At 47.0% G+C, this 25,720-nt stretch overlaps 1 protein-coding gene and 1 long non-coding RNA gene across 2 annotated transcripts in view; one reads left to right on the forward strand and one right to left on the reverse strand.

Moving 5' to 3' along the window:
- Positions 1 to 24,933, reverse strand: part of LOC135063808 (uncharacterized) — a 74,027-nt gene extending 49,094 nt beyond the window's left edge. Inside the window, exon 1 of the long non-coding RNA XR_010250137.1 lies at positions 24,848 to 24,933. This is a non-coding gene — a long non-coding RNA (uncharacterized LOC135063808). The remainder of the gene's footprint in view (positions 1 to 24,847) is intronic.
- Positions 24,934 to 25,024: 91 nt separating this feature from the next.
- PHAX (phosphorylated adaptor for RNA export) overlaps positions 25,025 to 25,720 on the forward strand; it is a 169,338-nt gene continuing 168,642 nt past the window's right edge. The window contains exon 1 of the mRNA XM_063964236.1: positions 25,025 to 25,249. Coding sequence (XP_063820306.1) covers positions 25,025 to 25,249 — 225 coding nt within the window. The remainder of the gene's footprint in view (positions 25,250 to 25,720) is intronic.

The following is a 25,720-nucleotide window of genomic DNA, read 5'->3' on the forward strand; positions in this document are numbered from 1 at the left end:
TTTCATATATATGTCTTATCTTCATCACTGCAACCTACAGTTAATGGGACACATAGTCGACAGGTGATATCCACATATACTAGCACTCACATATGTTTCCCCCTCCATGTATCATCAACTAAATGTGCACCCCATTTGTTGGAACAAGAAGCTGAAAAGAGCTCGGTAGTGTTTGTTGGCCCATTTACAGACCCTTGATATGGGATGAGAAGGATTTAATGTATACTTCGCAATAGCTCGAAGCTTATTACATATATGGCACGATGATATATGCCCCTCAGACATGGATTCATACATACATGCTTTTTACTATCCCACTAGGTCATATATTTTGCACCTACAACTCTTCCCCGACCATCCAAACTTCTGTAGATATTTTTCTGTTTATTGAATAGATAGTGGCAGTTATTGGTGACTGCCAAAGGGTGGACTGTCAAAGTCGAAAAATATTGCAGTACACACATCAAGTACAAACTACACACAGATGGCCTTCGCGCGTGTACTTGTTCTGCTGTGCATGCACATATCCGCAATTTGTGTATGGTCGCTCCCGCGGTCCTGCGCATTAGCGCGTGGTATGGGTATTTACGGTAGAGTTTGTGAACCCATGGAAAGCTATCAAAACACATTACATATTTAATCCAAATAGTTCACAATGTACACATAGTCTCCCTGCACCACATCAATAAGTTACAGCAGTTTAAATGGTAACAGAACAAAGGGATTCACCTTTACAGGATAGGAGGGGACAGAACAAGGTTATAAGGTGGTGTTTGGTATCCAGCCGTAGGGTATTGTAAGGGTAATATTCCGGTGTTGGTTTGAAGAAGATCGCATCTTCCTGCGAATAGTTATGTGCAGGAGCAGAATACAGATATAAACTGTATTTACTGTACATTATGTATGCGGCGGGAATCCAGAGGAGACCACCCACAAGAGCAGTTGGAACAGACATCGCCCACCTATTCAAACCGACCTATGACCTCTCCTGTACTGTAAATGACCATCCCTGTGTCCAATGGACAAAGAGATTACAGTATCCATTGTGTTAGGTTTTGGAAGAATTGTATAAAGAGAACCTGCTGCAGGCCTGGTCAGACACAAGACTCACAAAGTTATCTATCAGATGACTGAGGACCAGACTGGGTAGCGCGGCGAATCCAATCACGTATGTACCATTGACTGTAGCCATTATTCTATTGTATTGTATATATTGTAACCCCCTTTCAGTATAATATGCTGTGGTGTCGGAACCCAGCAGTTTAATTACAATCTGGTGTCGTGTCTTCCTTTCCCTGCTAAGGTTTAAAGTGTATTATTATCGCATTGCATAGCTGTTAAGAGTTTGCGGTGTATCTCTGGGTGTGTATGCACTGTGTGTACTTTGTACCGTCAGCGCGGCGTTTGCGCGCAAAGTCCGTACACAGTACGGGACTCTTTACGCTAACAGCGTAAAGAGTACGTAGAGTGTGTATTTAGTATAGCGGCCGCAGCGGCTCCATGGTAAAGTGTATTTAAAGTGTGTTTAAGGTATAGCTTTTCATTCCTGTATATAAATCATCATTCTCAGGGGTTATACCAAAGCTCCAGTACGGGCGGGAGAGTGCGGATGACCCTGCAGCACCGATTGACCAAACTTGAGGTCCTCATCGGCCAGAGTGTCATACTTTAAAAATTTAGCAAATGTGTTTGACCCTGACCAAGTAGCTGCTTGGCAAAGTTGTAAAGCCGAGACGCCTCGGGCAGCCACCCAGGATGAGCCCACTTTCCTAGTAGAATGGGCCTTCACCGATTTCGGTACCGGCAAGCCTGCCGTAGAATGAGCGTGCTGAATTGTCCCTCTGATCAAGCGCGCAATAGTCTGCTTAGAAGCAGGACACCCAATCTTGCTGAGAGCATACAGGACAAACAGAGCCTCTGTTTTCCGTAACCGAGCTGTTCTTGTGACATAAATCTTCAAAGCTCTAACCACATCTAGAGACTTTGACTCAGTGAAAGTGTCAGTAGCTACTGGCACCACAATAGGTTGGTTTATGTGGAAGGACGAAAAAACCTTTGGAAGAAATTGTTGACGAGTTCTTAACTCTGCCCCATCTTCATGGAAGATCAGGTAAGGGCTCTTGTGAGACAAGGCCCCCAGCTCAGACATCCACCTTGCGGATGCCAAGGCCAAAAGCATCACCACTTCCCAAGTGAGAAACTTAAATTCTATCTCCTGCAGAGGTTCAAACCATTCTGACTGAAGGAACTGCAACACCATATTAAGGTCCCATGGTGCCACTGGAGGCACAAATGGAGGCTGGATGTGCAGAACCCCTTTCACGAACGTCTGAACTTCTGGAAAGGAGGCCAATGGTTTTTGAAAGAAAACTGGTAATGCCGAATTCTGGACCTTGATTGACCCCAATCTAAGGCCCGCATCCACACCAGCCTGCAGAAAATGGAAAAAACATTCCAACTCAAACTCTTCCGTATGAGCCTTCTTGGATTCACACCAAGACACATATTTTCTCCAAATACGGTGGTAATGTTTAGACGTTACTCCTTTCCTGGCCTGAATAAGAGTGAGGATGACTTCCTTGGGAATACCCTTTCGGGATAGGATCCAGCGCTCAACAGCCATGCCTTCAAACGTAGCCGCGGTAAGTCTTGATACACACATGGCCCCTGCTGTAGTAGGTCCTCTCAAGGAGGAAGAGGCCGAGGATCTTCTATGAGCAACTCCTGAAGATCTGGATACCAAGCCCTCCTTGGCCAGTCTGGGGCAATGAAGATTGCTCGAACTCTTGTTCTTCTTATTATTTTGAGAACTTTTGGAATCAGTGGAAGTGGAGGGAGAACATATACCGACCGAAAAACCCACTGGCTCACCAGTGCATCCACTGCTATTGCTTGAGGGTCTCTCGACCTGGAACAATATCTCTGAAGCTTCTTGTTTAGACGAGATGCCATCATGTCTACTTGAGAAACTCCCCAAAGACTTGTCACCTCTGCAAAGACTTCTTGGTGGAGGCCCCACTCTCCTGGATGGAGATCTTGTCTGCTGAGGAAGTCTGCTTCCCAGTTGTCCACTCCCGAAATGAAAATTGCTGACAGAGCTCTTACATGTCTTTCTGCCCAGAGGAGAATCCTTGTCACCTCTGCCATTGCCGCTCTGCTTTTCATTCTGCCTTGCCTGTTTATGTATGTGACTGCTGTTACATTGTCCGACTGGATCTGCACGGGATGATCTTGAAGAAGATGTACCGCTTGCAGAAGACCGTTGTAAATGGCTCTCAATTCCAGAACGTTTATGTGAAGGCAAACTTCCTGACTTGACCATTTTCCTTGGAAGCTTTCCCCCTGTGTGACAGCTCCCCAGCCTCGGATACTTGAATCCGTGGTTATTAGGACCCAGTCGTGAATCCCAAACCTGCATCCCTCTAGTAGGTGAGAACTGTGTAGCCACCACAGGAGCGAAATCCTGGCTTTGGGGGACAGGATTATTTTCTGGTGCATGTGTAGGTGGGATCCGGACCACTTGTCCAACAGGTCCCACTGGAATACTCTGGCATGAAATCGGTCAAACTGTATGGCCTCGTAGGCCGCTACCCTCTTCCCCAACAAACGAATGCATTGATGGATCGACACGCTTGTTGGTTTCAATATTTGTTTGACTATTTTCTTGATTTCCAGAGCCTTTTCCACTGGAAGAAATACTCTCCGTACTTCTGTGTCCAGAATCATCCCTAAAAAGGACAATCTTGTCGTCGGTTCCAACTGCGACTTTGGAAAATTCATGATCCAACCGTGTTCTTGGAGTATTGACAGGGAGAGTGTGATGTTCTGCACCAACTGTTCCCTGGATCTCTCTTTTTTCAGGAGATCGTCCAGATAAGGAATTATATTGACTCATTTTTGACGTAGGAAGACTATCATCTCCGCCATCACCTTGGTGAATACCCTCGGTGCCGTGGAGAGTCCGAACTGCAACGTCTGGAACTGGTAATGGCAATCCTGTACTGCGAATCTCAAATAAGCTTAGTGATGAGGATAAATGGGAACATGCAAGTAAGCATCCTTTATGTCTACTGACACCATGAAGTCCCCCTCCTCCAGACTGGAAATCACTGCCCTCAGGGATTCCATCTTGAACTTGAACCTTTTCAGGTAGAGATTCAGATTGTTCAGGTTTTAAATTGGTCTGACCGAGCCGTCCGGCTTCAGAACTACGAAGAGGCATGAATAAAAACCTTCTCCTTGCTGTGACAAGGGTACCAGGACAATGACCTGATCCTGACATAATTTTTGAATTGCCATTGTTACTGCCTCTCTTTCTGGAAGAGAAGCTGGCAAGGTCGATTTTAAAAATCGGCATGGGGGACGTCTTGAAACTCTAGTTTGTACCCATGGGACACTATTTGTAAGACCCATGGGTCCAGGCCAGATTGAATCCAGATTTGACTGAAAAGTTTCAGACGTGCTACCACCCGTGCGGACTCCTGCAAGGGAGCCCCAGCGTCATGCTGCAGATTTGGCAGAAGCAGGGGTGGACTTCTGCTCCTGCGATCCGGGAGACGCTGCGGATTTCTTTCCTTTTCCCCTTCCCCTACCTGCAAAAAAGGTGGAACCTTTGGCCTTTTTGTATTTGTTGGGCCAAAAGGACTGCATGTGAGAGTGATGTGTCTTTTTCGCCGGTGTAGGAGCACCCAGCCCATCACCAGCCGCCGAGACTAACGCACCCAGCCCATCACCAAACAAGGCCTCACCTTTATACGGGAGATCCTCCATATTTCTTTTGTAAACGCCCTCCGAGCTGATACTGCCATGGTAGCGGTTCTTGATCCCAAGAGACCAATATACTTCATGGTTTCTAGCACGTACGCAGCAGCGTCTTTGATATGACCTAATGTTAGGAGTATCTCGTCTCCATCTATTGTGTCAATGTCTAATGACAAGTTTTCTGACCACTTTTCAATAGCACTACTCACCCACGCACAGACAATGGTAGGCCTGAGTAGTGTCCCATTGGCCACATCAATAGATCACCTCACTAACTTGCAGTCTGTCGGCTCCTTAAGTGAAGCCATTCCAGGCGCAGGGAGAAACACCTTTTCTCTTTTATAACAGGGCCCTGTCTAAAATGCGGGGTGACTCCCACCTTTTGGAAAAAGGTAAGCTGCCTGAATTCCTTTTGGGAATCTGAAATTTCTTTTCAGGTTAAATCAGACTCCCTCCAAGAGACTGTTCAACTCCTGAGGTGGAGGGAACATTACATTACTTCTTTACTAAAGTAAACCCTCTCCTTGTGGTAAAAGAGGGGGCTTCGTAACTTCTAACACCTCCTTTATAGCTAAAACATGTTTTGAATGCTTTTCGCTAACTTAGGACCTATTCCCCTGGAATCACTAGTGTCGACACAGGAATCAGAGTCCGTGTCGGTATCAGTTTGTACTATTTGTGCAAATTTGTATGTGACCCAGAGGGGTCCCTGTGGATGAAAGGCAGAACTATTAAAAATCACATCTTCAATAGATTATTTTCAGTTTTCTGCATGAGATTCAGTCCAACCTCTTACTGATATGGGCCCTCATTCCGAGTTGTTCGCTCGTTAGTGGTTTTCGCAACGGAGCGATTTGTCGCAAACTGCGCATGCGCAATGTTCGCAGTGCGTCTGCGCCAAGTAAATTTGCCAAAAAGTTAGGTATTTTACTCACGGCTTAACGAAGAAATTTCTTCGTTCTGGTGATCGGAGTGTGATTGGCAGGAAGTGGGTGTTTCTGGGCGGAAACTGGCCGTTTTATGGGTGTGTGCGAAAAAACACTCACGTTTCTGGGAAAAACGCGGGAGTGGCTGGAGAAACGGGGGAGTGTCTGGGCGAACGATGGGTGTGTTTGTGGCGTCAAACCAGGAACTAAACTGACTGAACTGATCGCAGTGGCAGAGTAAGTCCCGAGCTACTCAGAAACTGCAAAAAATTTCTATTCGCAATTATGCGAATCTTTCGTTCGCAATTCTGCAAAGCTAAGATTCACTCCCAGTAGGCGGCGGCTTAGCGTGTGCAAAGCTGCTAAAAGCAGCTAGCGAGCGAACAACTCGGAATGAGGGCCATGATTCACACTATCATGTAACCTTTCACCCAGTCAAGCTCTTGGTGTCATATTACACCTCTGTGTCCCTAACATGTCTCCCACAGAGGAAGAGCTCCCTGCCTCAGACATGTCACTCACGTGCACAACCACACCACAGACACTCAGGGCTTATAGGGGACAGACCCACAGTAAAATCTGTCAGAGGGACACAAATAGGATTTGCCAGTTCACAACCCAGCGCCAGTAACACAATGTCTGTGAACACAAAATGCCCACTGACATGCAGCGCTTTTATAATGTTAATCACATAATTATATAGCACCAAATTCACTGTGCCCCCCCCCTGTTTTGCACCCTGATACTTGTTCAGCAGTGGAGGAGGACCAGCGTTCTTCTCTGCAGCCTGGAAGGAGAGAAAATGGCGCTGAGCAGTGTGCTGGCTGACTGAGGAGGAAGAACCACTCCCTCAATGACGTGTTTCTCCTCAGCTTTTATGAGGTAATTTTTTATACTGGTGGGGGTAGGACTGTGCCTCAGCAACTTATGCCCCTTATTTATGCCAGTTTCAATAGGTTTCATGCTGCCCAGGCCCCCCCCCCCTCTGCCCTGCAGTGCCTGTATATGTGTGGGCAACATGGCGCACTGCGCTCCCGCCAGCCGCGTGGTACCTTTAGCCATCACTTTGATTGAAGATCCTTTCTTCTAACACTCACCTGTCTTCTGACTTCTGGCTCTGTAAGGGGGGTGACAGCGTGCTGTGGGAGTGAGAATCTAGGCACAGCTAGCGTTCAGTTCCCTTCAGGAGCTAATGGTGTCCAGTCAGCCAGAAGCAGAGCCATGAAACTATTCACTAAGTTGGTTCCTACTTCTGCCCCCTCAGTCCCACGAAGCAGGGAGACTGTTGCCAGCAGTCCTCCCTGAAAATAAAAAACCTAACATAAGTCTTTACAGAGAAACTCAGTAGAGCTCCCATGGAGTGCATCCAGTCTGCCTGGGCACATTTCTAAAACTGAGGTCTGGAGGAGGGGCATAGAGGGAGGAGCCAGTTCACACCCTTTGAAAAGTCTTAGAGTGCCCATGGCTCCTGCGGAACCGTCTATACCCCATGGTACTGAAGTGGACCCCAGCATCCTCTAGGACGTATGAGAAACATATATATATATATATATATATATATATATATATATATATATAAATATATATACATACTTGTAAACACATCCGGCACTCAAAATAAAGGAGTAAATGCCTGGGTGCCCTCCTAGTGATAATGCAGTGGTAAATCCTTCCCCACCTGTGGCTCAGGTGTTAGCAGCAAAGGAAATAGAGGCGGCACTCCAAGGACTTGTAAAAAAATTGTATTCAGATCATATTGGATAAATGAACAAACTTGCTCATGACAACAGAAAAATAATGCAGGTTGCTTACGACGTTTCAAGGCAAAGGGTGTGGTTCATCAAATCGACAGTATCTAGGTCGACAATGTTTAGGTCGACCACTATAGGTCGACAGTCACTAGGTCGACATGGATGGAAGGTCGACAGGGTTTCTAGGTCGACATGTGCTAGGTCGACAGGTCTAAAGGTCGACAGAGGATTTTTTTTTTTTTTGGTGTCGTTTTCTTCGTAGAGTGACCGGGATCCCAAATTAGTGCACTGCGTCCCCTCGCATGGCTCGCTTCGCTCGCCATGCTTCGGGCATGGTGCCTTCGCTCCACTACCGCTTCGCTCGGCACAGATTACCGTTCCAATCATAATCCACGTGGATCGTTAAGTATGAAAAAATTTAAAAAAATAATTTTTTTTTGAAAAACTCATGTCGACCTTTAGACCTGTCGACCTAGCACATGTCGACCTAGAAACCCTGTCGACCTTCCATCCATGTCGACCTAGTGACTGTTGACCTATAGTGGTCGACCTAAACATTGTCGACCTAGATACTGTTGATCTTCAGACCGGATCCCCAAGGCAAAGCAGCCTTTTCCTCAGGTAAGAATAACCCTGTGCAATGAAAAACGAGTGATAAAGAACCAAACCAGAACATGAAACACTCACCTATGAAATTAAAAGTTACTTATAAACAGCTGAAGGTCCACTATATTGGATATCCTTCAGCTGTTTATAAGTAACTTTTAATTTCATCACAAATCTTTTAACAATTTTGCTTTTTCACATTACACACAAGTCGCCCGCACTCTACGGGGTCTTTGCATGCATATTGCATGCCTTAAACACTTTGTTTTAAATACATACATTCTCACCGACAGGTTTACCCGGCACCTGTGATTTAGCGCACTCGTTGCTTAGCAACGGACACGTCATCTACGAGCCGCTCACGTGACCCACCCGGAAGTCCCGGTCACAGACGCCGGGAACACCTTCTCCTGCACGCTACTCAATAGGTAAGTGTTTCACGTTCTGGTTTGGTTCTTTATCACTCGTTTTTCACTGCACAGGGTTATTCTTACCTGAGGAAAAGGCTGCTATGCCTTGAAACGTCGTAAGCAACCTGCATTATTTTTCTGTTGTCATGAACACATTTGTTCATTTATCCACTATGATCTGAATACAAGTTTTTTACAAGTCCTTGGAGTGCCGCCTCTGTTTCCTTTGCTGCTAACACCTGAGCCGCAGGTGGGGAAGGATTTACCACTATATATATATATATATATATATATAAAAACAAATCTAGAAAACCACAGCACTCGTCACCCCAGAAGTGCATTGGCCAATTCACTAACTAAACCCCCATCATTTATTTATTGATGTTGTGAGGATAAGTGAGCTTGCTATGGTGAGTGCTGAACTTTCTGTTTGTGTATATGTATATATATATATATATATATAAAATATAACAACATGACAGCACTTTATGTCCTATAACAAAAATTGCTGGTGCAAGGTCCTGGTAATTGATACAAACACTCACTTTTTCCACAGTTGAAGAAAGAATTAGACCAGCACTCACGTTTAGTAGGTGAAAGAAAAAAAGGGTTTTATTCCTGATAAGCCATCTGGATGTCCCCCACTGCTACAGTTCGCCCGACAGCCGTTTCAACGCTCAATGGTCTTCATCAGGGGCAGCTGTCACTCTGTCCGGAGTTGCTTTAAATAACAGAGAGGGCGCCAGAAACTTTGAACAGGAAGCCCGGAAGCAGCGCGTCATAGCTGCTGTCCGATTCGCTCCTTCCTGCACGTGGGTTGTGTTGCTGTGGTACACAAACCCGGCTCTCTCCTTAGCAACCTGCTCCGGCAGCGTGACCATCGTGTAGTGCAGGCTGATCTGTATTCGCGTGCAGCGGCAGACAGGTGAAGTTGCTGCTGTCAATGTTCCCAGCCAAAGGCACACATGCAGAGTAGTTAACCCCACAGAGCGCCGACAGCATGGAGACACCGACAGCCCAAAATAATGTTTCATGATTTATATTATGGTCACGCTGCCGGAGCAGGTTGCTAAGGAGAGAGCCGGGTTTGTGTACCACAGCAACACAACCCACGTGCAGGAAGGAGCGAATCGGACAGCAGCTATGACGCGCTGCTTCCGGGCTTCCTGTTCAAAGTTTCTGGCGCCCTCTCTGTTATTTAAAGCAACTCCGGACAGAGTGACAGCTGCCCCTGATGAAGACCATTGAGCGTTGAAACGGCTGTCGGGCGAACTGTAGCAGTGGGGGACATCCAGATGGCTTATCAGGAATAAAACCCTTTTTTTCTTTCACCTACTAAACGTGAGTGCTGGTCTAATTCTTTTTTCAACTGTGGAAAAAGTGAGTGTTTGTATATATATATATATATATATATATATATATATAGGGAAAGAATTGAGGCGGCACTCAGAGACTTGAAACAGCATTCATATATTTGTGCAAAAGGTGCAAAGCGTATCAACGTTTCGGGGACCTATTCCCCTTCTTCAGGATAACACAAGTGACAAACAAAGGTGTTTAAATAGACAGTACAAACACTTACCCCCTGTCCCCATCCAATCTGCAGCTGCAGCGTGTCCGTCCGGCCGCCCTAACGTGACTTCCGCCCGGCTGTTCGCGTCACCGCGGGACCGGAAGTGATGTATCGCATGCAGGGCGCGTTACCATGGTGACTGCTCTGTCTGAGTATCATCTCACGGCCGCTTCACTTGCACTGCCCTTCACCTAATGCTCGATCCCGCGAGATCTCGGGTCCTGGCTGGAGAGATAGCTGGCGTTACCATAGACTCGCTGTCAGCTGTGAAACAGTAAAAACAAAAGTGAACAAACAAATAGCAACAAGTGACATGTTAAGATGACATATAGCAGTCAATATTGTGACAAAACGACAATTTTAAAAAAGCAATTTTTTGTGTACTAGTGCAAACTCAATAGAGCATGTATTTAAAAACATCTGAAAGTGAGAAGCAGAGCAAAAAGCACCAATAGGTATCCATGTCATAAAAACACACCGACAACCTATTAAAAGAAATTCTTAAAACGGGCACCTTGTATATATAGCAGCTTGAGTTTCATAATGCTGTGTTATGTTAGAAAAATACACTATGAGTGCCCCAGGCACGGAGTCCCCAAGGGCTGACTAATCTTGCATCTAGAGTCAACTAACTAAGGCCCAATCGGGTTCACAAAAAATTGATTAATCCCAAATTGTCATTAAGCCCCCCTGGTTTCAAAGTGTTGAGCCTGTATATCCACATGGACTCCAACTGTAATAGTCTTCGTCCACGATCTCCACCCCGTATTGACTCGGGGACGTGGTCTATGATACGATGTTTAAAAGTGGCCATCGAGTGTCTGAATGTCACGAAATGTTTGGCCACGGGCTGTTCACCACTGCCCGAAGCCAACGCATTCCTAATGGCAAGTCTGTGTTGAGCCATTCTGATTTTAAATTGGCATTCTGTTTTGCCAACGTAATATCGCCCACATGGGCAAATGATGGCATAAATGACAAACTTCGTGCTACATGTGAGAGGCCATTTGATTTTAAACAACTTTCCTGTAAATGGGTGGGCTATAGTGGTCCCTATTGACATATGGGAACAAGTGGTGCATCCGGTACACTTAAAGCAACCATTGCGTCTGGTAAGAAAATGTGTGGGATTAGATCGCATTTTTGTCATGTCAGTTTTTACTAATATGTCCCTAATACTTCTTCCTTTTTTGTAACTGGGCATGATGCGTTTATCATGTAGCATCTTTAGTTCTGGATCAGATGCTACTATGGGCCACAATTGTCTTAAATGACGTTGCTTTTCCTTACTGGTTACATCATATTCACACACCCACGGGATGATTTTAGACATGTCTTTGGTGTGTTTACTTTTCTTTGAGGCATCCCTCTGAGTGGCCTCAGCCTTTAGGCGGGCCGATCGTATTAATGCCCGAGGGTAACCTCTGGTCAGGAATCTGTCCTCCATTTCTCTCAGCTGATCCATCTTGGTGGACTCACTGTTGTTGGCCCTACACACCCTTAGGAACTGAGAGTATGGAAGACCCCTGACGGTGGAACGGGGGTGAAAGCTATCAAAACGCAAAAGCGTGTTGCGATCAGTTGGCTTTCTATAAAGGCATGTCAGGATTTTGTTCTCCTGGATTTTGATTAGGATGTCAAGAAAGCAGATTTCAACTGGACTGCTGGTCATGGTAAGTTTGGCCGGATTATCAGATTGATTGTGTGAATCAATCAATGAGCCTAAGTCCTGTATATCACCCCTCCAAAAGATCAGCACATCATCTATGTATCTAAAATACACAAACAATCTATCGGAAATGTTTCTGTTGACTAAAAATAACTCTCGTTCAGTTTCCCACATGAAGGCATTTGCGAACGAGGGTGCCACAGAAGACCCCATAGCACACCCCGTTCGCTGCCTGTAAAATTTACCGTCAAAAATAAAGAAATTATGTGTCAACGTGAAACATAACAATTCAAGGAAAAACTCAATGTCTGGCCCAGTGTACCGTGCATTTCCTACTATGAGATGTCGCACAGCCTGCAACCCCTGCTGGTGAGGAATGCAGGTGTATAGGCTGGTGACATCTACCGAGGCCAGCGACACATCGGTGGGAATATCATCAAAAGTGCTGAGTGTCTGTAATAAAGTGCTAGAGTCTTTTAAATAAGTGCAAATACCTTGAATACAGGGTTGTAAATAAGTGTCCAGAAAAATGGCCACCGGCTCACACAGAGACCCACGGGCAGATATGATCGGTCTGCCCGGGGGTCTCTGTGCGTCCTTGTGGACCTTGGGTATGGTGTAAAAAATGGGGACCACTGGTTTGTCAGGTACCAATCTCTGAAAAATGTCTGTTGAAATTAAATCTTGCGATTTAGCATTTTCCAACAATGATGTTAATTCAACATTATAGTCTGCAGAGGGATCCTTTTCCAAACAACAGTATGTTTCACTGTCAGCAAGAAGTCTCAGACACTCGGTTGTATAGTCTGTGGTATTCTGCACGACTATGGATCCGCCTTTATCGGCACCACGAATTATGATGTCCTTCCTGTTGCTCAATGCTTTTAGAGCTGCCCGCTCGTCATGCTGCAAATTATGAAATTGACGTTTTTTGCGGTCAACATCTGAACTTTCAAGCATTCTATTGAAGGTTTTCAGGGAAGCATTGGTGGAGACTGGATCGAACCGTGATTTTGGGCCCAATTTCTGGACTCTTGGAGGTAATGGATCCTTAGATGGCAATGCTGGTTGTTTTCCAAAGTGCTCTTTGATTTTTAAAGTGCGGTGCAATTTGAACGTACTGATCTTGTTTTTGAACTCGTCACCATAATTGGTGGGAATGAACGACAGCCCTTTGTTAAGCACACGTCTTTCAGCTGATGATAATGGTGTGCTGGACAAATTAAAAATTAGCGCTTCTTCGGTTTTGGAGGCTTTGCTTTGTTTTTGCCTTTGGTTTTGTCTCCCTCGTCTGGTGAGCTGCCGTTTCTTTCTTGACCCGCGATGATAGCGCGGGTCCTGACCCCTAAAGGGGTATTACGCTTGAAGTTTGTTGCCACCGCACTATGTGTATCATCAGAGTCACTGGCAGAAGTGGTACTCGTACCTAGCCACCTCCTTTCACGGTGACCCCGAAAAGGTCTAGGTCTCCCCTGAGCATTGGACACATTACCCAACCACGGGTACACCCTGTGTTGGGAATAGTCCATCTGTACTTTTTGGAGTTTTTCTTTTTTGAACTTTAATAAATTAACTCTGTACTGCTCTACCTGGTCTTTTAGTTTGTTCAGCCATCCGCTGGCATCTTCGGATGCTAACAATTCAGCATGATCTATTTTAAACTGTGCAATCAGGGCTTTGGTTTTTTCAAATTCCTTGGTGGACTCCTCCACCACCAATAGCATTAAGTCCATGGAGCATTTATTTAAAACCGAAATCCATTTCCTGCAGAATTCCATACTGTAACGCCCGATGGTAGGAATATTGTGGACCCTGAAGCCACGAGGTAGTTGTTTTGCTCTGTAATAGTCTGAGAGTGTCCTGCTGTGGTATATGTAGTCCACCTCCCTTTTCATGAGTCGCAGCAAATCCCGCTGTGCCTCATCTGCTGATGTGATTACCTTCTCGGTAAATGCTGGGTCCTTGTGGAGAATGTTTTCAGCTTCCAAGTCGGAAAAACTCAGGGTCTCTTGTGTATCACAATGTAATAAAAAGGAAGTAAAGTCAGTCTGTTCCAAAACAGGAGCTGCCATGTTGAAGAAAGTGCCAAAAGTTCAGTGCTTAAATTTGTGCAAAAAGAGCGTTGTGCAAATATTTGCTGTGCCCACCTTCAGAGTAGTGCAAATGTGCAAACCAAAGTGAATGGTGACCTGGAGAAGAAGCGTTCCTTTATGAACAAAGGTGTGGGTGCCTTGAGCTGGAAACCTTCATGCATTGCACATGCATCGGGAACCGAATATGAGATAAACGACTGCTCCGGCACTCCACATAGTCCAATGCTGGACTAATCTTGCTCTGGTGCCATCCACGACCGGGAGCCGGTGACATGCAGGGAAAGAATTGAGGCGGCACTCAGAGACTTGAAACAGCATTCATATATTTGTGCAAAAGGTGCAAAGCGTATCAACGTTTCGGGGACCTATTCCCCTTCTTCAGGATAACACAAGTGACAAACAAAGGTGTTTAAATAGACAGTACAAACACTTACCCCCTGTCCCCATCCAATCTGCAGCTGCAGCGTGTCCGTCCGGCCGCCCTAACGTGACTTCCGCCCGGCTGTTCGCGTCACCGCGGGACCGGAAGTGATGTATCGCATGCAGGGCGCGTTACCATGGTGACTGCTCTGTCTGAGTATCATCTCACGGCCGCTTCACTTGCACTGCCCTTCACCTAATGCTCGATCCCGCGAGATCTCGGGTCCTGGCTGGAGAGATAGCTGGCGTTACCATAGACTCGCTGTCAGCTGTGAAACAGTAAAAACAAAAGTGAACAAACAAATAGCAACAAGTGACATGTTAAGATGACATATAGCAGTCAATATTGTGACAAAACGACAATTTTAAAAAAGCAATTTTTTGTGTACTAGTGCAAACTCAATAGAGCATGTATTTAAAAACATCTGAAAGTGAGAAGCAGAGCAAAAAGCACCAATAGGTATCCATGTCATAAAAACACACCGACAACCTATTAAAAGAAATTCTTAAAACGGGCACCTTGTATATATAGCAGCTTGAGTTTCATAATGCTGTGTTATGTTAGAAAAATACACTATGAGTGCCCCAGGCACGGAGTCCCCAAGGGCTGACTAATCTTGCATCTAGAGTCAACTAACTAAGGCCCAATCGGGTTCACAAAAAATTGATTAATCCCAAATTGTCATTAAGCCCCCCTGGTTTCAAAGTGTTGAGCCTGTATATCCACATGGACTCCAACTGTAATAGTCTTCGTCCACGATCTCCACCCCGTATTGACTCGGGGACGTGGTCTATGATACGATGTTTAAAAGTGGCCATCGAGTGTCTGAATGTCACGAAATGTTTGGCCACGGGCTGTTCACCACTGCCCGAAGCCAACGCATTCCTAATGGCAAGTCTGTGTTGAGCCATTCTGATTTTAAATTGGCATTCTGTTTTGCCAACGTAATATCGCCCACATGGGCAAATGATGGCATAAATGACAAACTTCGTGCTACATGTGAGAGGCCATTTGATTTTAAACAACTTTCCTGTAAATGGGTGGGCTATAGTGGTCCCTATTGACATATGGGAACAAGTGGTGCATCCGGTACACTTAAAGCAACCATTGCGTCTGGTAAGAAAATGTGTGGGATTAGATCGCATTTTTGTCATGTCAGTTTTTACTAATATGTCCCTAATACTTCTTCCTTTTTTGTAACTGGGCATGATGCGTTTATCATGTAGCATCTTTAGTTCTGGATCAGATGCTACTATGGGCCACAATTGTCTTAAATGACGTTGCTTTTCCTTACTGGTTACATCATATTCACACACCCACGGGATGATTTTAGACATGTCTTTGGTGTGTTTACTTTTCTTTGAGGCATCCCTCTGAGTGGCCTCAGCCTTTAGGCGGGCCGATTGTATTAATGCCCGAGGGTAACCTCTGGTCAGGAATCTGTCCTCCATTTCTCTCAGCTGATCCATCTTGGTGGACTCACTGTTGTTGGCCCTACACACCCTTAGGAACTGAGAGTATGGAAGACCCCTGACGGTGGAACGGGGGTGAAAGCTATCAAAACGCAAAAGCGTGTTGCGATCAGTTGGCTTTCTATAAAGGCATGTCAGGATTTTGTTCTCCTGGATTTTGATTAGGATGTCAAGAAAGCAGATTTCAACTGGACTGCTGGTCATGGTAAGTTTGGCCGGATTATCAGATTGATTGTGTGAATCAATCAATGAGCCTAAGTCCTGTATATCACCCCTCCAAAAGATCAGCACATCATCTATGTATCTAAAATACACAAACAATCTATCGGAAATGTTTCTGTTGACTAAAAATAACTCTCGTTCAGTTTCCCACATGAAGGCATTTGCGAACGAGGGTGCCACAGAAGACCCCATAGCACACCCCGTTCGCTGCCTGTAAAATTTACCGTCAAAAATAAAGAAATTATGTGTCAACGTGAAACATAACAATTCAAGGAAAAACTCAATGTCTGGCCCAGTGTACCGTGCATTTCCTACTATGAGATGTCGCACAGCCTGCAACCCCTGCTGGTGAGGAATGCAGGTGTATAGGCTGGTGACATCTACCGAGGCCAGCGACACATCGGTGGGAATATCATCAAAAGTGCTGAGTGTCTGTAATAAAGTGCTAGAGTCTTTTAAATAAGTGCAAATACCTTGAATACAGGGTTGTAAATAAGTGTCCAGAAAAATGGCCACCGGCTCACACAGAGACCCACGGGCAGATATGATCGGTCTGCCCGGGGGTCTCTGTGCGTCCTTGTGGACCTTGGGTATGGTGTAAAAAATGGGGACCACTGGTTTGTCAGGTACCAATCTCTGAAAAATGTCTGTTGAAATTAAATCTTGCGATTTAGCATTTTCCAACAATGATGTTAATTCAACATTATAGTCTGCAGAGGGATCCTTTTCCAAACAACAGTATGTTTCACTGTCAGCAAGAAGTCTCAGACACTCGGTTGTATAGTCTGTGGTATTCTGCACGACTATGGATCCGCCTTTATCGGCACCACGAATTATGATGTCCTTCCTGTTGCTCAATGCTTTTAGAGCTGCCCGCTCGTCATGCTGCAAATTATGAAATTGACGTTTTTTGCGGTCAACATCTGAACTTTCAAGCATTCTATTGAAGGTTTTCAGGGAAGCATTGGTGGAGACTGGATCGAACCGTGATTTTGGGCCCAATTTCTGGACTCTTGGAGGTAATGGATCCTTAGATGGCAATGCTGGTTGTTTTCCAAAGTGCTCTTTGATTTTTAAAGTGCGGTGCAATTTGAACGTACTGATCTTGTTTTTGAACTCGTCACCATAATTGGTGGGAATGAACGACAGCCCTTTGTTAAGCACACGTCTTTCAGCTGATGATAATGGTGTGCTGGACAAATTAAAAATTAGCGCTTCTTCGGTTTTGGAGGCTTTGCTTTGTTTTTGCCTTTGGTTTTGTCTCCCTCGTCTGGTGAGCTGCCGTTTCTTTCTTGACCCGCGATGATAGCGCGGGTCCTGACCCCTAAAGGGGTATTACGCTTGAAGTTTGTTGCCACCGCACTATGTGTATCATCAGAGTCACTGGCAGAAGTGAACGGGGTGTGCTATGGGGTCTTCTGTGGCACCCTCGTTCGCAAATGCCTTCATGTGGGAAACTGAACGAGAGTTATTTTTAGTCAACAGAAACATTTCCGATAGATTGTTTGTGTATTTTAGATACATAGATGATGTGCTGATCTTTTGGAGGGGTGATATACAGGACTTAGGCTCATTGATTGATTCACACAATCAATCTGATAATCCGGCCAAAGTTACCATGACCAGCAGTCCAGTTGAAATCTGCTTTCTTGACATCCTAATCAAAATCCAGGAGAACAAAATCCTGACATGCCTTTATAGAAAGCCAACTGATCGCAACACGCTTTTGCGTTTTGATAGCTTTCACCCCCGTTCCACCGTCAGGGGTCTTCCATACTCTCAGTTCCTAAGGGTGTGTAGGGCCAACAACAGTGAGTCCACCAAGATGGATCAGCTGAGAGAAATGGAGGACAGATTCCTGACCAGAGGTTACCCTCGGGCATTAATACGATCGGCCCGCCTAAAGGCTGAGGCCACTCAGAGGGATGCCTCAAAGAAAAGTAAACACACCAAAGACATGTCTAAAATCATCCCGTGGGTGTGTGAATATGATGTAACCAGTAAGGAAAAGCAACGTCATTTAAGACAATTGTGGCCCATAGTAGCATCTGATCCAGAACTAAAGATGCTACATGATAAACGCATCATGCCCAGTTACAAAAAAGGAAGAAGTATTAGGGACATATTAGTAAAAACTGACATGACAAAAATGCGATCTAATCCCACACATTTTCTTACCAGACGCAATGGTTGCTTTAAGTGTACCGGATGCACCACTTGTTCCCATATGTCAATAGGGACCACTATAGCCCACCCATTTACAGGAAAGTTGTTTAAAATCAAATGGCCTCTCACATGTAGCACGAAGTTTGTCATTTATGCCATCATTTGCCCATGTGGGCGATATTACGTTGGCAAAACAGAATGCCAATTTAAAATCAGAATGGCTCAACACAGACTTGCCATTAGGAATGCGTTGGCTTCGGGCAGTGGTGAACAGCCCGTGGCCAAACATTTCGTGACATTCAGACACTCGATGGCCACTTTTAAACATCGTATCATAGACCACGTCCCCGAGTCAATACGGGGTGGAGATCGTGGACGAAGACTATTACAGTTGGAGTCCATGTGGATATACAGGCTCAACACTTTGAAACCAGGGGGGCTTAATGACAATTTGGGATTAATCAATTTTTTGTGAACCCGATTGGGCCTTAGTTAGTTGACTCTAGATGCAAGATTAGTCAGCCCTTGGGGACTCCGTGCCTGGGGCACTCATAGTGTATTTTTCTAACATAACACAGCATTATGAAACTCAAGCTGCTATATATACAAGGTGCCCGTTTTAAGAATTTCTTTTAATAGGTTGTCGGTGTGTTTTTATGACATGGATACCTATTGGTGCTTTTTGCTCTGCTTCTCACTTTCAGATGTTTTTAAATACATGCTCTATTGAGTTTGCACTAGTACACAAAAAATTGCTTTTTTAAAATTGTCGTTTTGTCACAATATTGACTGCTATATGTCATCTTAACATGTCACTTGTTGCTATTTGTTTGTTCACTTTTGTTTTTACTGTTTCACAGCTGACAGCGAGTCTATGGTAACGCCAGCTATCTCTCCAGCCAGGACCCGAGATCTCGCGGGATCGAGCATTAGGTGAAGGGCAGTGCAAGTGAAGCGGCCGTGAGATGATACTCAGACAGAGCAGTCACCATGGTAACGCGCCCTGCATGCGATACATCACTTCCGGTCCCGCGGTGACGCGAACAGCCGGGCGGAAGTCACGTTAGGGCGGCCGGACGGACACGCTGCAGCTGCAGATTGGATGGGGACAGGGGGTAAGTGTTTGTACTGTCTATTTAAACACCTTTGTTTGTCACTTGTGTTATCCTGAAGAAGGGGAATAGGTCCCCGAAACGTTGATACGCTTTGCACCTTTTGCACAAATATATGAATGCTGTTTCAAGTCTCTGAGTGCCGCCTCAATTCTTTCCCTGCATGTCACCGGCTCCCGGTCGTGGATGGCACCAGAGCAAGATTAGTCCAGCATTGGACTATGTGGAGTGCCGGAGCAGTCGTTTATCTTATATATATATATATATATTTCTACATAACATTGGCCCTCATTCCGAGTTGATCGCCCGGTAGCAGGTTTTTTTGCAGCCGTGCGATCAGATAGCCGCCGCCTATGGGTTACTGTACAGTATTTTAGCTTAGCAAGTGTGCGATTGCTTGTGCAGGGGAGCTGTGCAAAAAGTTTTTGAGCAGTTTCTGAGTAGCTCTGAACTTACTCAGCCACTGCGATCACTTCAGCCTGTCAGGTCCCGGAATTGACGTCAGACACCCGCCCTGAAAACGCATGGACATGCCTGCGTTTTCCATGGCACTCCCAGAAAACGGTCAGATGCCACCCAGAAATGCCTTCTTGCTGTCAATCACCTTGCAATCGCCGCTGCAATTGCGTTTTTTGTAAGGTCCCACGCTGCCCGGCCTTTCCCGTCGCCGGGCAGCGATGTGTGCGCAGTTCAGACCCGATCGCACCGCTGCGAACAACTACAGCGTGTGATCGAGTCAGAATGACCCCCAATGCGCAGTCTGAGACCGGATATATATATATCAGAATACTCGTACAATATATTCTGGTAAAGGTACACTTGTTCTTAACTAACGCTGTCTTAAAATGACATGTACACTGTAGAATACTTAAGTGTCTGTAGAATCACAGCGCTGATAAATCAGGCGGATTTACAGTGGAGACCTTGCCCTGCAGTCCCGGAGACCAGTCGCAGCTACTGTGAGAAGATGGCGCCCAAAGTCTCAGCCAGGGAGTGAGGGAGAGTTTGAGGCAGCTCCAGGGTGGGAACACCAGCAGTAGATGGCGCCCAGAGCTGGGGGGAGGAGCTACAGGTCAAGCGACTTATCCCCTATGCTGGTCCTCACCACCTGTTACTATGGAGCCTTATTAAAAGTGGATAATGTATTATCCGACCTGTGCTCCCCTGCCCTGGTGGATATAGTGGGGTCCCTGCATGGCCACAGTGTCCACGCCAGCGTTGCGGTCCATCTCCAAAGACCGCAACCGGAACGCAATTTAATGGCAGGTCCCACCTGGGGGACCCTCTTACCTCTTCCCTGAGAAGCAGCCATGCGATCCAGGAGAGCGTCTTAGGTGGTGTGCCTAGAAAATGGAGCGCCTCCGCCGCATGTACCCAGGAACAGAGCCAGCGGGAATATGCGACGCCGCTGGGGAGGTGATGGAGCCGCAGCACAGTATGTCACACTAACATATGAAGTGCTGCAGCCCTTGAAGTCTTCTAAATAGCTTTTTCAAGGCTGCCTGCGCAGCCCCCCCTGTTAAGTGACCTGCTTATGCAGGTACCAACTCTAAAACTGAGCTTACAGTGCCTGGAGGTGGGGTTATATATAGAGGAGGCCCCACAATTCATCCTGGGACAGTCTAAAGCAGGGATGGGGAACCTTCGGCCCTCCAACTGCTGTTGAACTACACATCCCAGCATGCCCTGCAACAGTTTTAGCATGGCCAAATAGCAAAACTGTAGCAAGGCATGCTGGTATGTGTAGTTCAACAACAGCTGGAGGGCCGAAGGTTCCCCACCCCTGGTCTAAAGCTTTAGCCTGTTGGTGCCTCTGGATCAAGATCCATCTCTACAACCTGATGTATTCCCTTTGGAACACAGTGTACCCCGCTGCAGAAATATCTTTAAGATATTTCATGTGTATTGTACTATATCGTTTGTCCAGGACTGCCGGGGGAGTTCAAGGGAAATTGTTAACAAGAAATCATCATTTACAGGTCGTCTAGTCAGTGATCGCAAAATACGCGATGTAGCGCGTTTTTTACGCGCTACAGTACACGAGGGACTCAATTTTTAAAAATGAGCGGGTCCTGCAGGATGCACTGTGAGTCAGTCCTGTGTGCGCCTCAGCCAATACTGAAATGCTATTGGCTGAGGTGCACACAGGACTCACAGCGCGTCCTGCAGGACCCGCTCATTCCTCAGTGGCCGTCCCCCCTGTCACTCACCGCCGGCAGCATGCCGCATCTGTCCTTCTTGTAACTGTGAAGAGGGGGCCTGGCCCGTGTGTGTGTGAAGCCAATAGCTGACTACATTCCAGGGACTTCCTGCCTTGTTTCCATGGTACCCGTGATTACCTGTCCGTGGTACCCTGTCTTAGTTAACGCAGCTGGATGGCCACCTTACGCCCAGCCCAGTGCTCCACCCACTGTCTACTGCTTCAGGCTTTGGCCAGTGTGATGAGTGTGTGTGCGGAGATGTTCGCTACGCCTGAGGCCATCCCGCTGCTCTGGCTGCCAGCGGTGGCTGGGGCTGAGCCCAGCAGGTTTAATGATGTGCTGCTATGCCCACAGCGGGGAAGAGGGCAGCGGCTGCACCACGGGGTCTGCTTCCCGGGAGACGTGCAGATTAGTGCGGGCAATGGGCGTCATGGTGGTGGTGTGACTCTGGCTGGGCGCTGAGTAGTATCAGCATGGGCAACTGGCTGGTTCTGAGTTGCACGCAGGTTCCGTCTGGGCAAGGATTGACAACCACCGCGCTGTGTTTATCTGCCCATGCCATATACAGGCTGCGTGATCATGTGTCGGTCAAATCAGGGTGGGAATCCGGATTGGTCCAGGCCGTTGGTTGACCCTGCAGTAGCTGACAGCAGGTGGGGAGCGGTATTTGTGGTGTGCTGTGCGGCTCCTGTACCGTTGCAGGGGCGCGTATATATCTCACCACTGCTACGCGAACAGCAGTGCCAGGTAACAGGGGGTATGGTGATGCTGTCACAGAAGTGGGCTCTATCTGTCCTCATTCATGTGACCATGGGGCGCACATACATGCATACAGCCATCCCTGGTCCCTTTCCCATGCTGCTCTGTTCTCTCCCTCTTTGGCCTGTACAGCAGGAGGAGGCAACCTGTGGCTCTATCTGGCTACGGTGCAGGTACAAGACCCCGGCTTACTGATTGTTACTGCACCTGGGAGCCTGAGCAGGTTGTGTATCTGGCCTACAGGGAATCAGTATGTAATGCCAGCGCATGGGATCCCGGCATTCATGACACCGATGCCAGGTTCCTGATGTATAAAATCCCGACAGGAGTGAGTAGAGGGTATTTCCCCCTGCTCCATAACCCTAACACTCTGTTCCCACAGCCTAGCCTCCCCCTCAGCACCTGACCCTAACCACCCCCCATCAGCCTAAACATAACCCCCCCATCCCTGCTGCCTAAACATAACCGTCCCTCCCCCGCAGCCTGACCCTAACTCCCTCCCCCTCCCCCTTTTCCCTTTCCTAAACCTAACCCACAGACTGTTATTAAGGTCAGGATTCCGGCGACAGTCTCCATACCCCTTCAGAGTTCAGGTGCCTAAATTCTAACGGGAGTCGGGATTCCAGCATCTTCACCGCATCCCGCCTACAGTACTTTCTGTGTTTTGTTTTTATATAGATAGTAGCTCAGGTAAATCTGGATGTTAGAATAGAGAAAGCCTTTTACTGTCGGCATGCTGGGCATTGCATTATTAGTATCAATTATTAATAGCTCTGCAATGGATGTACTACGAATTGCTGGCTGTCGAGATCCTGGCGCCCAGTATACCGGCAGTGGGATCCAGACAGCCGGAATGCCGGCAGTGGGGTGAGCGCAAAAGAGCCCCTTGCGGGCTCGCTGCGCTCGCCAAGCTACAGGCACGGTGTCGCGTGCGCTATTTATTCTCCCTCGAGGGGTGTCGTGGACACCCCAAGAGGGAATAAAGTTGTCGGTATATCAGCGGTCGGGATCCCAGTGCCGGTATGTTGAGCACCGGGATCCCGGCAGACGGTAAAACGAGTGCCTCCCCTCTGCAATTACTAGAGGATAACAGACCGGGTCCAGCAGGACACGCTGTGTGTCAGAGTCCTGTGTGTGCATCAGCCAATACTGAGGAATAGTATTGACTGAGGTGCACACAGGATTCTGACTCACAGTGCGTAATGCAGGACCCTTGTCAATCACCTCCTTTCCCGCCAGTACTGCCCAAACTGCTTTCTACCCTTACCCCCTATCAAAGGATGTATCTACCATGGGTGCAGGAAGTGCAGCTGCTATGGGGCCCAGAGCTGAGTGGGGCCCATCTTCCCTGTCACAGTTATATGTTTTATATACATACCCCCAGCACTTTCTGCCCTTAACCCCCTACTTGCCCTGAGTATTGCCCCAACTGCTAACTACCTTTACCACCTCCCTCAACCCCCATCACTCCCCCCAGTATTGCCTGGCCCTAAACCCGCACTGCCCTAACTGCTATCAACCCTTAACCCCTTCCTACCCCCAGCAGTACCTGCTCCTAACCCTCTCTTTGTTCCCCAGCACTGTCCCATCTGCCTTCTGTCCTCATTCCCCATAATATGTGATGGGACCAGAATGGCGTAGGACCCACATTTTTTCAAGTGAGGGGTCCCCGGGACCCACAAATTATTTTGCTCCACGCGATCACTGCTAGTGTATGGGTTCCTTTAGATTTAGGTGGGTTATTTTGTTTCTGTGCAGGGTAAATACTGGCTGCTTTATTTTTACGCTGCAATTTAGATTTCAGTTCGAACACACCCCACCAAAATCTCTCTCTGCACATGTTACATCGGCCCCACCTGCAGTGCACATGGGCCCTCATTCCGAGTTGTTCGCTCGCAAGCTGCTTTTAGCAGCATTGCACACGCTAAGCCGCCGCCTACTGGGAGTGAATCTTAGCTTAGCAAAATTGCGAACGAAAGATTCGCAATATTGCGAAAATATTTCTCTGTGCAGTTTCTGAGTAGCTGGAGACTTACTCTTCCAGTGCGATCAGTTCAGTGCTTGTCGTTCCTGGTTTGACGTCACAAACACACCCAGCGTTCGCCCAGACACTCCCCCGTTTCTCCAGCCACTCCCGCGTTTTTCCCAGAAACGGCAGCGTTTTTTCACACACTTCCATAAAACGGCCAGTTTCCGCCCAGGAATACACCCACTTCCTGTCAATCACATTACGATCACCAGAACGAAGAAAAAACCTCGTAATGCCGTGAGTAAAATACCAAACTTCTTAGCAAATTTACTTGGCGCAGTCGCAGTGCGAACATTGCGCATGTGCAATTAGCGGAAAATCGCTGCGATGCGAAGAAAATTACCGAGCGAACAACTCGGAATGAGGGCCATGGTTTTGCCCAATTGCTAACAAACCTGAATAAGGACCTTAGATGTATTTATTGTTGTAACAGTGTTCTAATGTACTTTGTACTGCACTGTGTGTACATCAAACTGTTTTTGTGCATAACTCATTTTAACTTCCCCTTTGCCCATTCTTCTCTTTCTGTACCCCTCCCATGGAAAACTTTATTAAACAAAAACAAAAAAGCTATTGCAGTATTTTGGAAAGGGACAAACTCTCACCACGTCTGGGCAACTTAAAAGTTGTAACAGAATTTACGAACCACATTTATTGTTGCAGTTGTGATACATACAAGCCTGGCACACTGCCGCTGTGGTGGTATCTGTGTCAGGTTGCGCTACTTACACCCATCCCAGGGCCCTTAGCAATACTGCTCTCAGCTCTGGGCTCAGGCATCATTCTGGCCGTGAAGTCAGAGGTCCTAGGCTACATGGATCTAGCATCTTCCGTTTCCCCTGGTTACTAGACCATGCTGCCGCATGGCCGCCTCCTCCCCCTGTTCCCGGAAGCAATGCGGGTCTCGCCCTTCTCACCCGGCCTCCCCCCGCCCCTTCTCGTCGTTTTGACGCGATTCCGCAGTGAGCTGAGTGTCATGGCGCTGGAGAGCACCCGGGAAATGATGGAGGATGGGGAGCTCAGCGGCTCTGACACAGACATGAAGATGGCGGCGCCGGGAGAGAAAGCTCCGCAGCAGGTAGCCAGCACCGTTACACACATGTAGCCGTTACATACATGTATGCATGTAACTTAGGTAATGTGTACTGCGTGTTGAGGTGTATCCTGGTGCTTAGCTGCTGTATGTGTTTGGTGCATTATTATCCCAGCTCTGCGTGCCGTAGCGTTGTCATTGTGGGGTTGCTGCATCTTTTCTCTATCGTCCTAAGTGGATGCTGGGGTTCCTGAAAGGACCATGGGGAATAGCGGCTCCGCAGGAGACAGGGCACAAAAAAGTAAAGCTTTACTAGGTCAGGTGGTGTGCACTGGCTCCTCCCCCTATGACCCTCCTCCAGACTCCAGTTAGATTTTGTGCCCGAACGAGAAGGGTGCAATCTAGGTGGCTCTCCTAAAGAGCTGCTTAGAGAAAGTTTAGTTTAGGTTTTTTTCTTTACAGTGAGTCCTGCTGGCAACAGGATCACTGCAACGTGGGACTTAGGGGGAAAGTAGT

Source organism: Pseudophryne corroboree, chromosome 1 (genome assembly GCF_028390025.1).
Source record: "Pseudophryne corroboree isolate aPseCor3 chromosome 1, aPseCor3.hap2, whole genome shotgun sequence".
Classification (NCBI taxonomy): domain Eukaryota; kingdom Metazoa; phylum Chordata; class Amphibia; order Anura; family Myobatrachidae; genus Pseudophryne; species Pseudophryne corroboree.